This window comes from Equus przewalskii, chromosome 18 (assembly GCF_037783145.1).
Source record: "Equus przewalskii isolate Varuska chromosome 18, EquPr2, whole genome shotgun sequence".
NCBI classification, from domain to species: domain Eukaryota; kingdom Metazoa; phylum Chordata; class Mammalia; order Perissodactyla; family Equidae; genus Equus; species Equus przewalskii.
The window spans coordinates 41,084,390-41,100,018 of NC_091848.1; the positions used below are offsets into that span (position 1 = coordinate 41,084,390).

Below are 15,629 nucleotides of genomic sequence, written 5' to 3' on the forward strand. Positions count from 1 at the left end.
CAGAGTTCTGGGTTGTGGAACAGCCTGATGTGTAACCCTGGAAGCAAATGGCCAAAATTGAGTAAAGGTAAAAGCTGTAAGCAATTGTGGCAAGGGTGTCGGATGGGTGTTCCTCAGAAACACTGAAGTCATCCAGAATGATGGTGGGACATGAGTTAGAGAGGAAACAGCTTGGTGCCAAAACTGGGAAGTCTGGGACATTGACTACATCGTGGCCACAAAGAATGGTAAAAGTTAAAATAGCTGGATGCCATATATTTTGGTAATAAGAGATTTTTGTATGAGATGGGAAGACACAATGGTGCAGAAGCGGAAGTGGGAAACTGGAGAACATCTTCTTGGCTCTTTGTAGTCTGTAACATGGAAAAAAACGTGCAACCTTTTGTGCAGGGAAAGAAGTGTCCTCAAGGGAGTGTCAAGTTTTATTGACGTCCAGGAAGTGGAAACAGCATTCAGTGAAGAGACTGTAAGGAGAGAAGGACTCCAGAGGAGCTGTGGGAAAGATTAGGAGTGAGGGGAACTGTGTGTTGCCAGTTGGGGGCAGTGGGCATGAGATTCAGGAGAGAGAGACAGAGGAGAGAGGGGATCTGGGAGTATATAGGAGAAAAAGACATTTAGGGCGGTAGTGAAGGGTGACAGAGCAGGCCTGAGTAGTGTAAAGTTCTAAGTGGAATATGGTTGCCAAAATGCTAGCATTTGTATCCCCTTGGCAATGATATTTTTCACTGCAACTATCATCAGGTTGTGAGCCTGGGTCGCATGATTGTTTTTCTAAGGGTCTGTCATTTTGACCCACTGAACACCTGTCCCCATTTTTGTGACAACATATGCCAGGAGAGCAAACTTTCGCTTTTCTTTTCCACCAGAGCGTTATTAGCATAATCACTCAAATGAGAGAATAGTCCCCTTTGATTGCTTCAAGTAATAGAAAAACTGAGTTCACATCTGTTGTAAGTGGGCCCACATAACTTGTTAAGATGCAGAGTTTTGAGAAGGAATAGCTTTTTTTCCTTCTCATTTTTCATTACAATATCCATTGATTTATACTGGGTATCTTGGGTGACATGTATGATTGCAACAGTAAGAGTGAAGTTGCAAATATTTGACAATTATTACGATGTAAAATAACAAAAACCAGAAAAATTTACTGAAAGAAATCATCAGGACTTTTGCTGTGAGACCAAACCTTGAAGTAATAAAAAATGACATCAAACAGAACAGACCAGAACAATGAGCCTGATGCATATAATCCACTTTTCCTATTATTGATTTTGATGACCCCATGTCCTCCTCTAGTTCATAGTGCCATCATAAGCATTATATTTTATGTCATTTATTAGAGTACATTTTTAAAGCATAACAATCTGTTTTAATTACACTTAAATGTCTCTATGGATAAGTTTAATATTTATATTTTTTTAATCAATAGAAAAAGATTTTGATTATATCTTTGGAAACATACTCGAGCTCAACAAACAGCTGAAATCATGTGGCTTTCTAACAGACTCCTTTGAAAAAGTGCTTTACCTTGCAGAATTATTAGCCAGGAAGTACTATAGCATTAAGTTATTGCAAAGCTTCGTGATTCATCCGGTAAAGCACATGGCTCTGTACTTCGTGGGTTTCTTATATTTAGCTACGTCCTCCTTCATCCTCATAGAGAAGTGATCCCTGCATTGCTCATGAACCTCAAGGCTACTAAATCATCTACTGTGTGCTGGTCAATCAGTGGTGGTCCCCGATTTTATACTATCTGGACTGACACTGAACTCAGGCAATCACCCTTCTACCATCTCCCATTCCTCTCCATGCTTGGAAGGGTGCTTGCTCCCTCTTCTGGCCTGACTTTACTAGAAAAGGTGTTGACCAAGGAGGCCATGCATTCTTTGTCATTCCATGTTTTGAGCTGACCCTCCTGCTGGAAGTGTGTAAAATCATACTCCTGGCAACATTTAACTCCCAGATTCATGTTGTCATCAGATAGGACAGGCCATGGTGGAATGTGGCCCTAATCCCCATCCTGGTGAGAATTGGACCTGCCCTTAACCTCTCCATTCCAATCCCAGACAAATGAATCTTACATTCTCCAGCACCTCTTCAGGCAAGAACACAAGGCCCCAGTAGACAAATGAATCTCCCACCCAATTTTACTCAAATGTGATTATTATATGCTAAACATTAGACATAAAAATAACAGTTTATCTTGGACCTATGACTTTATCATCAATAGGAGTCAACCCATTTTGTGATGATGGAAGTCTCAAACCCCCTCTCAAGGAGTATGGAACGCTGATATTGCCCAGCTCATTAGCAGAGATCCAACAGGACTTCACAACCAAACCAATTAAGACCACAGAAAACCTCAGAAACATTTGTTTTTAGTTACCATTCTCTAATTTTTTAAATGATCAAAGCAAAATTCTCAATGCCTGAGTGTCTCCCTAGTACCTTCTGCTGGACTTGCAATTGTGTTTGCAAGTCAAGTCAAATTCTCTCCAAATTGTAACTAAATGGTTCTAAATCCTGCTCCTGGTTGTTGTAAACAACTGTTTATAACAGTTGTTTGATTTGCTGTTTGACTTGCTACCATCTATTTCCTCTTTTTCATTAGACTCTTCAAGGGTTTAAGAGTTCTAAGGTACCCAGTGCAATATTACTAAGCTCTTGATAAATATTACTTGTTGAGGATGTTGATGTTTATATTTTTAAGTTCCCCAGAATCCACAATTTTGACTTGGCCAACATTTTGAATTTTAGAGCTTAGATTAGGGTAACCATCCTAATGGGGTTCTTGGTCAGGTCTCTTCATAGTCTATGTGAAGCAGAGAATAAAAACCAAATTCCCTCTATCTGGTCCATTTTGCAAAAAAGAAGGAAAAAAAAGTTGGCCTGGGAGGGCCATTTTGCCAATATGTATAGGTCATTATCTTCTTAAGCAGTCATTAGCACTGAAGGAAAACATTAGAACATGCATGCATTTCACTTCAAAGTCAACATTGTAAGTCAGCCACCCCCATTTAGGGGACTAATAGTTGATTTGAAGGTGCCCTTTGAGAATTTGATTTTGCAGCCCTTTCTAGGGCACCAAGTAGATCCTCCAAAAACCAGCAGCACCCATTCCGTCCCTCTGGATGGAAGCAGGCGATCTGATTCCCATCCAGCCATTCTCAGGGCATTCATTTTTCAGGCCCAAGTGGGTGACCAAATCGGTAATCTCAGGTCATTTTGGGGAACAATTTCAGGGGAAAAATAGTTTTCTTTAACATAGAATGGAATTTCATCAGTGCCAGGCTAGCCCCGGTCCACAGGAAGTTTATGAATGTTTGTGACAGTTGATAGGCTGGGAAATAGTCAAAGGAGAGATCCACACTTTAGCAGCCAGACACTTACTGAGCAGGTGAGCCAGCTTCTAAGGCCTTCTGGATTGACTGACGAGGAAAGCTCAGAGTAGAGAATATTTCCAGACAGTTATCATTGTGTCTCATAATGATATCCACACACCCACACGCCTGAAGAGGATGCTACAAATGAAAGATGCCGGAGTCTAAGGAACATGGCAGCCATTTAATAAATCTACATAGGCGCCTCAAATTGAACTCACTTGTTAATATGTAAATGGTGGCTTCTCAGGCTATCCCCAAATAAAAATATATCCTCTAAGTGTTACAAACAAAAATCTAAAATAATCATAAAATAGTTTAAATATTTCATTACTTGGCTCAGAGTTCTGATGGTAAAGCAAAGTGCAGTTCCTTCGCCCTCTCACATTCTAACTGGAACGTGGTCCTTATCAGAGCGTAGACACCACAGTGCACTGAGATTGACACAAAGCCTGTCTGCCACATTTTCTGATAAGGCAGGAATGTACTTTTCAAATCTCCTGAACATGGCCTTCCTCATCCGTCACCAATATATTTCTTCACCTTGCTTGCCTAGAAGGGAAAATTGCCATACCTTAGGACTTTTCTTACAGGTTGACATCTCATTGGCTCTTGGTACAATGTCTTATTCCCAGTGAGAATGCAAAAACACTGACCAAAGGCCTATTCACTGCTCCCCTTGCTCACACATCGCAGTGCCCTCTGAAAGCAGAACTCATCAGCTGGCCTGCCAGTTATCTCTGCCATAGACACTGGCTTCAAAGGTGTAGGACAAGATTTCAAAATTGCTTGTAAGGCTTATCAGGGAAGAAGAGAGAGAGGACTATGTATCTGTTGCAGGGCATCAGCGTCCCATTTCTCACTGGAGGAGGTAACTTCAGTTCAGCCCCTACCCAGCCCAGCACCAGCCTTGGCTGTGAGGTCTGTCCAGAGGTACTGCTAGCCCTTAGAGAAATTTCTGCAATGACTGAGCTTCTGGACAGAATTCAGCCAGACTTGAACCTGAGAAGAGGTGCCTAGGGCTAAAAAAAGATCCTATTTTTCTTTGTATCTGAAACAAGATAGTTGTCTTAGAAGGTCTGAAAGTCTTGATACCCTGAAGGGTTTTGCCTTGAGAAGGGCTCTTGTGAAGCCCTCTTTGGGATAGCACCAAAAATCTGCCAGCAGGTTAGATTCGTTCTCCTTCCTCTCTCCAGCTGAAAAGGAATGGCCCATTTGAACTTCTAAATAACAAATAGAATCAGATTCGTTTATTGCTTCTGCTTGCGTATAGACAGGGGAAGAGCAAGTTTCAGTGCCTGGGGTGGGTAGTGGATGAGGGGGACCATGGAAAGCAGAGGGGTCCCTTGAATCTGCTCTTGAGCAATGGAAGGAGAGGGAGAAAGGAAGGCTCCCACTGGCTAAAATGAAATACATTTTCAAGAAGGGCAGCTGTCACCAAGCAGTAATGATGGCTACCCTGCTAGGACTCGGCCTTGTCCTCCTGGGGCTCCCGGCTTACCCTCTCCTGCACTGCTGGTCCCAGCCTAGTATGGACGGAGTGTGAAGCTGAGCTACAGGTGTTTTCTGCTAATGCTCCACCAATTTAAACACATTAAGTTTGGAGTGTAGTTCTGCCTATATGTGAGGCTTTTCTCTAAGAAGACATCCTGTTTTTGGACTCTGATATCGGGAAGAAAGCAGATCCCCTCACTCTTGCATACCTAAATGAAGATTCAGCACATTTCATTGAGGTAACCCTCAGCTCAGCTCCCATCCTCCCCAGCTACTGGATTTATAAATCAGAGGGCAGGATAGTGGCAGTTGGAGTCCCAAATTAATAGAAGCCAGAGCCAGAAAGTCTTCTTGGACCATGCCAGTCTCCAAGTTTGCTCTTTAGTATAGATTCTGACTTTCTGTGCTGGCGTATGGAGCCACCTTGGACAGATCTGCAGGGATTGCAGGGAAAGAGAGTGGGTGAATTCACCCACTTGGATATCTAAGTGTACGTTAGTTTGCATTTCCAAATCTGCTTCTATTCTGGATAGTACACTTTTACAAAGCTTATCAGAAAACTTGTCTAAAAGAACACATGCTTTAAAGAGCATTAAAAAGCATGAAGTAAATAGGAGGCCTTCAAACCTCAATAGCAACGTTTTCCAACACGGGCAAAGGATTTCTCTTTCTTTCAAAAGGCATAATCACACCCAGCTCTCAATGGTCACAGATAATGGCAGTGGGGAGTAACGCAACTCACAGGTCCCAAACCTCATTGGAGGCCAGCATTTCATCCTCTTCCCTCACCTGACCTTTCCCTGCCTGCTCATAGAGACTTATTTAAACTTCATCTCTTGGTCCTTCTCTTGACCTCTCTTCTGGCAAATGGACTAATTAATAAATGGTCAGAAGGCCGAAGAAAAAGAAGAGGCCAAACTAAGCCCAAACTTGGATAACCTGTGCCTGGAACAATGGCAAGTTGTCCCAATAGTAACTTCCAGATGAATCACGACATTTTCTCAGACACCAGCAGGTGAACTGATGTCATTCTATTTGCCTCCCACTTCTTCCATCCAGAATCACTGATCTCCGCTGGGGCTGGTAAAAACAGCTGGTTGAGGTCTCTAGTCTCTGGCCATTCTTAGGGATGGTCATTTTATTCCTAAGTGTAACCCCTTCTGGTGTGATCCACGTGTTTTCTGCCAACTCCCCACAAAGAAGGCCAGGAGAAACTGTCTGGGTGGGACTTCTAATAGGGGACAGCAGGACCTTGGAATCTGTCACTGTGGATGATGGGGGCGGGTGGTCCATAATGGGGAAAGGAGGACTGAATAAGATTAGGCTCTGAGGTCTTCCTGGCCTTGACCTGTGGAAAGGCTTAGAACCCCCTGATGGTCGCTCTATTTTTGAAGAAAGCAGGTTGTCCCCCGATGGCTCTGTCTCTGATGTGCGCTTTCTGCATTGCACTACTGCATCCTGGGTGGAGAGCAGGTTAGCTAAACCTGGTTCTGGAGAAAGGGTGGGTCCCTCACACATGCGAGATGCAGTGGCATCCACTGCCAAGGACTCAATGGCTCCTGTATCTTGCTTTGGTTTCTCTTCCTTTGGGCTTTCCAAGGAGAGAGAATCACCTTTGGCAGTTTTCTGAGAGGTCCCACCAGTTGAGTTGGGTTCCTCTTGGCTCCTTTCCAGAGGCTGAGTCCCATTCTCCCCTGAGCTCTGAGAGGGCAGGGGCTGTGGGATCTGTGTGTACTGAATCTTGGGTGGGATGACTGGGACTGCCCTGGCCTGGCACATTTTGACCATGAAGGAGGTTCTCACAGCTGACACACTCACGGGAGCTGAGTTTCGGCGGCCTGTCAGGGCGTGAGCAACAATGTCCGGGTCCTGAGGGTCCTGGGAGCAAACCCTCCAGGGGTCTACTTTACAGTGAGATGAGGTCATCCACGTGAACTTCGGGTCTCCTGGCTCAGAGAGCTGCATTCCAGGTGAACCAGATGAGGCCACATTCTCAAACCGGAAGAGGTCAGTGATGGGAATGGCAGAGTCCAAGTTGAGGGAAGAAGGCCTATTTTTCCCTTTTGGGGGCCCGCACTCAGTGGTCTTTAGCGGTAGCTTCGGGGGATGCTCTCCAGGTGAGGTGCTGTCCTGCACGCTAGGTGAATTCTCCTGGCTGCTCTGCGGCCCAGAAACACTGCCTTGCTCAATCTGAGGGTTGCAGTGCTCCAGCGGTGTCCCCTGTTCCTTTCCCTCTGCTAGGCTGACAGGGCTGGTTTCTGCTGGTTTGGGCTGCAAACTACCTGGTCCCTTCTGGTTGGGAAGAGCCTCTGTCCCTTTCGGGCAAGACAACTCTCTGAAGGAACTCAGGGCTTTCTCATCCCATCCAGTAATCTCTCTCCTGGGTGACAGGTGCTGCAGAGGGTCAGAATTCCCCTCTGCTTCAAGGTTAGCACAGCTGCTGGAGGAGGGACCCTCGAGAGTCCACTGGCTCTTAACTGTGGTTTTGCTATCTAGAGAATGGCTCTGGCGAAGGCTGGGCCTGTGGGAAAGCCTCTTCTCCAGTCGCAGGCCCTGGGAGCCCTGCATCTGGGCCTCTTGCACATCTTTCAGGGTAGGGGAATGAAGAGGACTCGTCACCCACTGGGGCTCCTCCCAGGGTTCCACCATCTCCAGGCCATGCTGCGCATTGTCTGTCACAGTGTCGTCTTCGTCACAGTCCGAGGGCTCCTGTACTGAATGGGCTACATCCACCTCTCCTTGTGGGGAGATCTCAACCTCCCTTGTGGGGCTTGGAAAACCAGAGCCTTTCCCCTCAGGAGCAGCATCCTTTGAATTTTGCTTTTCCCTTTGTCCTGGAGCAGCCTCGTCTTCCTGACAGAGACTGGGGATCCCGGGGCTGCCTTTGGACTTCAGCTGGTCTGTATCTGCATTTGTCTTCAAATTCCTGGATGAGTCTTCTCTCTCAGGGCCGCCCTCCAACAGCTGGACTCGAGGCGCCTCCTCCATTGGGGTTGGGGGGGGAGGAGCAGGCGGGAGCACAGGAGACAGATTCCCTGGACCTCCCACCTCCACCCTCGCTTGTGGAGAAGCCGCCTCAAACGGCACTATTTCCAGAGGAGCTAGGCTGCTGGGGTCTGGCCGCTGGCCCTTCTCGGGCTCAGATCCAGGCAGGCTGCGGCTTGCTTCGGATTTTTCTCTATTGGCTGCTGTGGAGGCCCCCGGTGTGCTCTGATTGGTTGGATCCCTAGTCCACTCCTCCAGGGGGGCGGAGACTGGAGCTGGGGCCGAGCCACAAGACGAGCTCCCAGGAGGCTCCAAGGAAGCACAGGGCGCCGGACTGAACTCCAGAATTGGCTGAGTGGGGCTGATCTTTAGGGCAGGCGGTGGCAACGAGGAGAGTTCCTCCTCAGATTCAATAATTTTCAGTTCCTGTTGAATCTCCGGCCAGATCAGGGCGTTGGCCAGATCATCTTCATCCTGAAAAACATCAAGAAACTGGTTATTTTAGAACCAAAGGCTGTCGGTGCTGACATCCGCACTCTTTCCCAGTGAGACTGAAGAGACTGGCGCATTGCCAGGCTGCGCCACCTCAGCAAATAAAGGACACAGCATGAATAATAACCGTGGATGTTTATTCAGGGCTTACCATGTCCCGTTACATGCTTTTACTGTACTTTCGTGTTTAATTTTCCCTAAAAGATAACTACCGCCATAATTACTCCCATTTTAGAGAGCAGGAGACTTATGTTCACATAGATTAAACAATTTACCTAAGTCACACAGCAGCAGACCGGGATTGAAATCCAGCTCTGTCTACACCAGAACATGAACTCTTAATCCCTCTGCACTGTTGCCTTATAAAACAAACCGACCCCTGGTCTCATTTAACCTCAGCTTTACCAGTTGGCACACAAGACTCAGATTCTCCCAGTGGAATGAAAATGTTAACTTGCCCTGAAACCTACTTTCCAAATAAATAGAGATTTTTTTCCCCCAAGGAAATACATATTTCACATGGAAAGAAAATTAACATGCATTAAAAGAAAGTAGAATACAAAAACAACAAAATCTTATATTTCTACCACCTACAGATAACCACCATGAATGAGATGGGGTGCCTCTTCCTGCACCTTGTTTGCTGTCCTTGTTTTCCCGAAAGTCCAGCTTCTCTTTGTTGTTCTCGACTCTTCCCTTTCCGGACACAAAGCCCAAAGCTTCAGTCAGGAAAGGGACAAAGGGAGTTCTGATTGGGGCCAGGGAAACAGATTTCAGTGCCTATCATTTTTTGTCCCAAGGAGAAGCAGTTTGGGGAGGCCTCTCCGGCCAGTGAGGGTGAAAGACTTTCTGAGAAGTCTGACCTGCTGCCAACCTGACATCACTTCTCACCTGGCTCTGATCATATGTCGTTCATATTAGTTAATTTGACGCTTGTCTTATCTTTCCCAATGGACTGTGAGCTCCCCGAGGTCAGGGACTGTGTTCCCTCATCTTTGATTCCTCGAGGCCAAATGGTACCTGGCGTACTGTGAGCGGTTGCTCAATGAAGGGTCCGTTGAACTGAAATGAATTCAGTGTTTTCTTTTGAGTTATTTCCTTCAGATAACTCTCCAGGTGTAAGATTCCTTGGTCAGAAGGCAGCGATATTTTTGAGATCTGATTCCATTGTATTGCACTGATTTGTGTACGTGTCTATTTTGTCTACTAGACTCTGCCCTCCTTCAGGCCAAGGGCAGCCTTTTACTCATCTCTTTACTCTCCTCAGCACCTACATTATTGATCTTTGCCTAAGAAATCAATAAATTTCAATGAATAAATGAACATCTACACTCCCCTGCACCCCACTCTCTGCCATCTCAGTAAGGGGACCATAGTGCATCTTTCGCTCAGATCAGAAACCTATGGGGTGTCCTTGACACTTCCTTCTTCCTCACTGGCTATTCAATCTTTTACTGGGTCCTGTTCACTCCACCTTCTAAATAGCTCTTAGATCCTTCCATTTCCACCTCCCCTGCCTCCTGCCCCCAGTCTAAACCACCATCTTTTCTCCCCTGGTCTGCCACATGCTAGCCTCCTAATTGATATCCTCACCCCTTCTCCTGCCCTTCTCCTCACAGAATAGAGTGACATTTAAAAGATAAAATTCTGAACAGATCAAAAGAGTTTCCATTGCCCTTAGGTTAGTCTCCAACTCCCTTCCAAGCAGGCCTGTCTGACGTGGCTCCTGCTTCCCTCTGGGCCTCACTTTCTCTAGTCCACGTGCCCGTTCGCCAGCTCTCTTCTCCTTCCTTGAATGTTTTGTGCTTTTTCCCACCTCAAATTCATGGTATGCTTACTTTTTCTGCCTGGAAGTATCTCCTTTCCTATTCTTCCCCCTCCCCCTTTCTTCTAGCTAAGCTCTCAGTCTGTCTGTTCTTCAGAGAAGCCTTCTCTCACCATTGTGACTCCCCTCCTCCCTGTTATATGCTCCCACAGAACTCCATACTTCCTTATCACTCTAGAAATCACTTACTTAGTGATCTTTCACCCACCAAGCTGTCAGCTCCAAGAAGGCAGGGACAGTGAGCATCTGGCACTCTGCAGCCATCCCAGTGCTCAGCAGAGGGCCTCCCACAAAGTAGGTGTTTAATACATGTTTTTAAATGAATGAATGAATTGATGCCTTTACTTGTTCCCATGAATCCACCTGGTGCTCCTTCCAGCACTAACTGTGTCTGCTTCTCAAAGCAGTTTAGACTTGATCCCTACCAGAATTCAATACCCATAATAATCTCTGTATCCTTCTCCTTCTACAAATGCAAACATGTCTTACAAGAATCCTTATTAAGCCCTCCTGAGGCCACTGTGGTGCCATGCACTGCCCTAACTCTTAGTATATGGGCCTTTTGTGCATCCCCCAGAAACCAAGCTCCTGGAAGCAAGTTAAAGGCAAAGAGTTTCCTTTTCCCCTTTAGCACACTCCTCCAGGTCACAGAGCTGCCTCCCAAATGCAGGACTCCTCCCTGGATGTTCCTGGAAAACCTCCTTACACCTTCATCTTATGCTAGGACATCCCATAAAACCTTGGAAAATTCACCTCTAAAAAGTGAAAGACGTTTAGTAAGCTCTCACATCATGTTTTAACTTCTCCAGAAGCCATCGGAGGAAGAAATGGGTCCCAGAAATCTTTCACAATATTTTTACAGACAAGCATAGACAACTACCCATCTAGGATGTCTGGAAGAAGAGAGCTGTACCCAAGAATGGTCATCATATTTGGGACCAGGATATGACAAGTAGGTTTTGTGTTGCTTCCAGGATTGAATGTCATTACATTCCAAAGACATGTTACTGGTTTATGGTGACTTGTGGTCAGAAATAGGGTTGAGTCTGACCTAGTGAATCTGAACGGGATGGTTCCTTCCCATCACCATAGGACCTCTGAAAAGTCCACTGCAGAAAATCCCAGACCTGATTAGGAGGTTATCTCCTCAAGTCCCTTTGGTAGAAACAAGTTCTTCCTCCCAAAATAAGTAAATAAATCTACTTTAAGCTGTACCACGAGCTCTTGAGAAAAAGAGGACTCTACTAGATGGACCAGGCAGGGAGTCCCCCTTACCATCTCATGGAGAAACACTGCTTCGGCTCTGGCCCTGGGGCTCTCCTGCAGAGCACTGGACTCCACCTGGCCAGCCTCTTGACTCTCCTCCACTGCCTTCCCTCGATCCAGCCTCTTCTCTAATTCACTTGAATGTTGAGAGCCCAGGGCGACTTCCGAGATTTTCTTCTCCTCCAGTTGGGCACCTGGCTCCAGGGAAGGGCCTTTGCTGCATTCCACTGTCCTCACTGCTTCAGGTCCTGGCTTGGCATCCTCAAGAGCCGCCTTCTTAGCTCCAGAAGCTGCAATGAGGATGAGAGTTATCAGTGGAAGGAGACTTCCTTTCAAGAGAGGCCATTCCCAGCACACTCACTGTCCTGTACCAGCCCTGCTTCACGAGGATGGAGGGAGTTCCCACAGCTCACTGCCCTGCCACATTCTTTACCCTTTCCTCCTAGCAATGTCCTGTCCTCAGATGCCAGAGTCACGGACTGTCAGGGATGGCAGCGACCTCAAGGATCATCTAGTCTAGTGCTTCTTAACTGGACACCATCTTGCTCCTCCCCTCCCCAGGGGACATTTGGCAATGTCTGGAGACAGTTTTGGTTGTCACAGCTGTGTAGGGGGAGTGGCTACTGGCATCTAGTGGGTAGAAGCCAAAGATGCTGCTAAATATCCTACAGAAGATAGGAGAGCCCCCACAACAAAGAACCACCCAGCCCAAAATGTCAATAATGCCGAGGTTGAGAAATCCTGCTCTAATCCAATCTTTCACTTCAGAGATTAGTAAACTCAGACCCTGAGAAGTCAGGCTTGTTGCCTAAGGTCAGAGAAATCTATTATTTACACCAAGCTACAAAGATGTATTATGATTGTGATTGACAGCTTCCTGTGTGACTCTTCCCAGGGGTTATCTGCACATCAATTTGGATACATCTAAAATGATTAAGCTCTGATCTTGAACATCTACCAAGGCAGGGGACAGGGAGGCAGACCTCAAGTTTGGCCTCTACTGTGTTGCATGATGAAGGTCCTATTTCAGTGTATAAGGCTGTTTTCACTGTGTAAAATAAAGACTGAGTACCTAGGACAGTGCTGGGTACCTAGCAGATCCTTGGTAACGTTATTATTATTTACATTGGAATTAAAGAAATCTGAGTTCAAATTCTAGTTTCTCAGTGAATCTTGTAATCTTGGTACAACGGCATAACAGTACACTGCAGGGCTGTCGTGAGGATAAAGTAGATGGTGGAGGCAAAAGCCTATTGGTGTCTGACATAGGGTACAAGCTCAAGGTTTATTGGTTAAGAACAAACTCTGCTCATTGCCACGGGTTATGCTGGTGACTTAACTCAAGGTGTCTCAGCACAATGCCAGCCTTGAAACTCAGTCAGACAGCATCCTGACATCTGAACTAATAACGCCTCAGCATTGACAATCGTGCCACTTTCCTCTGCCCACTACTTAGCAGGCTTATGTTTGAAATTTAATTTAATTATTGAATATGTAAAACATCTACAGAGTTCAAAAGTTAAAACTATATAAAAAGGTATTTTTAGAAAAATTTTGCTTTCATCCCTGTTGCTTCCACTCTTTTCCACACCTCCACCTCCCTTGGGGATAACCATTTTTATACTAATATACTGGCTCATACAGATTTATTCTGCCATAATTCATTTTTGCATACATAAGCAGATACCTTTACTGTATGTACTTTATTTCCCACCTTTACTACACAAAATATAGTATATACTGTATACTGTTCCATGCTTTGCATTTTTTCACTTAAGAATATATCTTGAAATTTATGCCATATTATATATGAGATTCATTGTTCTTTAGGATGTGGCCTCATTTGGGTTCTCCTCAAAGCAGAGCCTGAGCCAAGGTCCTGTCAGCAGGTAGCTTATTTGGAAGGTGGTTCCATGAAGTAGGAGTGAGGAGGTGAGACAGTGATGGACGAAAAGTCAATAAAGAATATGTTATTGAGCTGGTTACCACAGTGAGCAACCAGGACTCAATCCCTGGTGGCCCTCTGGGGAACCATGAGGAATGTGCCCCACAGTTATTCCTCCAAAGGGTGGGAGGCTGGGTCACTAAGCCACCAATTCCCATGTCCTATTGGTTGAGAACTGCCCCAGTTAATTCTCTGTACTTCTGGACCATCCAGAGCAAGGGCTGGGTGAGATCCTCCCTTTAGAAAAAGCCCTGAGGCAGAAAACCAGAAACACAAGGCAGACACCTGAGATAGGATGCCTTCGGTGTGCACAGAAACCATCCCCTGCAGATGCTCAGGAGCTTGAGGAAATGTGGTGTAGGGCTCACAAAGCTACAGACTCCATGGGACTCAATTGTGTGGATGCACCCTACTTATTAAACTGATCTCCCAAAGATGGATATTTGGGTTGTTTCCAGTATTTCGCTATTACAAATAATGCCGTGATATGCATACACATTTTGTACTTGTGATGCTATTTATTTAGGATAAATTCTTGGAAGTGAAACTTTTGGGTAAAAGCCTAATGCATCAGTATTTTTCAAAAATATATTTTTAGCATTCTACGAAGATCTCTTAGTTGAACGTGTTTGCCAGTGTCTCTTTTCGTAGAGCTCAGTGTCTTCCTTCCATTGACTATGACCATGAATATGGACTCTTAAAATGAGGCATGGAGGAAGGGCCTGTGCCAAATGTGAGCTGTTCGCATCACTCACTCTCCTGCTCAAAGCCCTGCTCACTCTGACTCAGCCACATCTTCTCCTCCTCCTCCTGCCAGGCCTTATACCTCTCTGTTCTGGTCCTCCCTGTGATTTGAACCTAATCCATTCTTCAAACCAGAAACCTAACTCCTCCTCTTTGGAGCCTTCCCTGACCACTCTCTCCTTCCTCCATCTCCTGCAGCACTCACTGTTATCATCCATGTGGTGCCAAGTCATAAGCCTACCATTTTCTTTTCACATGTATGGGGCTTCCAACCCTGGGTTAAGTTCCTCAGGCCAGAGGCATATCTATTCCAAGAAATTATCTGCTAAGAGCCTATGAGTCCAATACATTTTTGCTGATTGACAGATTTGAAGGATACTTCTAAGCTATAAAAGAATCTCTATAGCTCACAAAGGAAGGGCACTGGCAGGTTCCCAGGACAGGCCACATGATGCACAAAGTGGGTGACCACGGGGCAGAGACTGCTAATTGTCCCCTAATATCCATTCTCTTCTTCTTTAGTTATAAATAGAAACTGGCCCCCCACCCCCAGGTTTTAGGGGGGCACATGGCTGTCTAGCTAGTGACAATATTTCTCAGCCTCCATTGAAGGTAGATGTGGCCATGTCAGTTTTGGCAGGTGGGATGGAAGTGGAAGTGACGGGTGCAACTTCTGGGTCCATTCTTAAGTGGAAGCTGCTTGGCTGCCTCTCCTGATTCCCTTCCCACAGGTGGGAATGTGAGTGTGGGGGTGTTGAGCCCACTTTGACTGTGTGGGCAGGGACAACACCTCTGGGATGGCTGAAGAACCCTGGGACCCCAGAGGAACTCCCAGAGCACAGCCACCTACCTTTGATAGATAAGACAGAAATCAACTTCCATCTTGTCTGAGCCACTGTGTTTTTGGTTCTCTATGTTACAGCAGCTTGGTTTCTACCTTAACTAATAGAATAGCGGGTTTATGAGATAGGCTGCTCCTGGTTAAAAAGATAATAGGGCAAAACAAATTTGTGTAGGTAACTCATATTTCAGATGCACTAAAATATAACTATTTAAAAGAATTCCTTTGTAAATTCTTCAGTAACTCCTAAGATATCTTAGAGTAATTCTGTGTTTTCATTGATCAGGTTTCCTTAAAGCTATATGGTTACTCTGACCTCCCTTTAATAAGAATTTCTAGAAGAGGAAGCAGAGAGTGTTAGTTGTAACTGTTAAGCCAGCCCATAAGCTCTTCCTTCACTTTCAGAACGATCCAGTTTGCGGTTCTTTTCCCCCTCACCCCAAGGATTGAGGTTAGCAAGACATAGTCTTGAATTAGGCAAAAGTCAGATAATCAGTTATGATGATTAATTGAATAATCCTTTTTTTTTTAATTTGGAGCTATTAATGATCTAATTGTGAACACTTTAGTTAAAGTGCAATACTTACTTGCTATCTCTTACTTTTTGGGTCACATTGGAATTTCAGCTAGATTGGCCAAAAGTGGAAGAACTGGTTT

The 15,629-nt window shown here is 45.4% G+C and overlaps 1 protein-coding gene across 2 annotated transcripts in view; it reads right to left on the reverse strand.

The window, feature by feature from the left end:
- Positions 1–1,120: 1,120 nt before the first annotated feature.
- ARHGAP31 (Rho GTPase activating protein 31) overlaps positions 1,121–15,629 on the reverse strand; it is a 110,436-nt gene continuing 95,927 nt past the window's right edge. For both annotated transcript variants that reach the window (XM_008514604.2, XM_070583838.1), the window contains exons 11-12: positions 11,452–11,732; positions 1,121–8,333 (exon numbers count right to left, since the gene is read on the reverse strand). In XM_008514604.2, the coding sequence (XP_008512826.1) occupies positions 5,901–8,333; positions 11,452–11,732 (2,714 nt within the window). In that variant the 3' untranslated portion in view covers positions 1,121–5,900. The remainder of the gene's footprint in view (positions 8,334–11,451; positions 11,733–15,629) is intronic.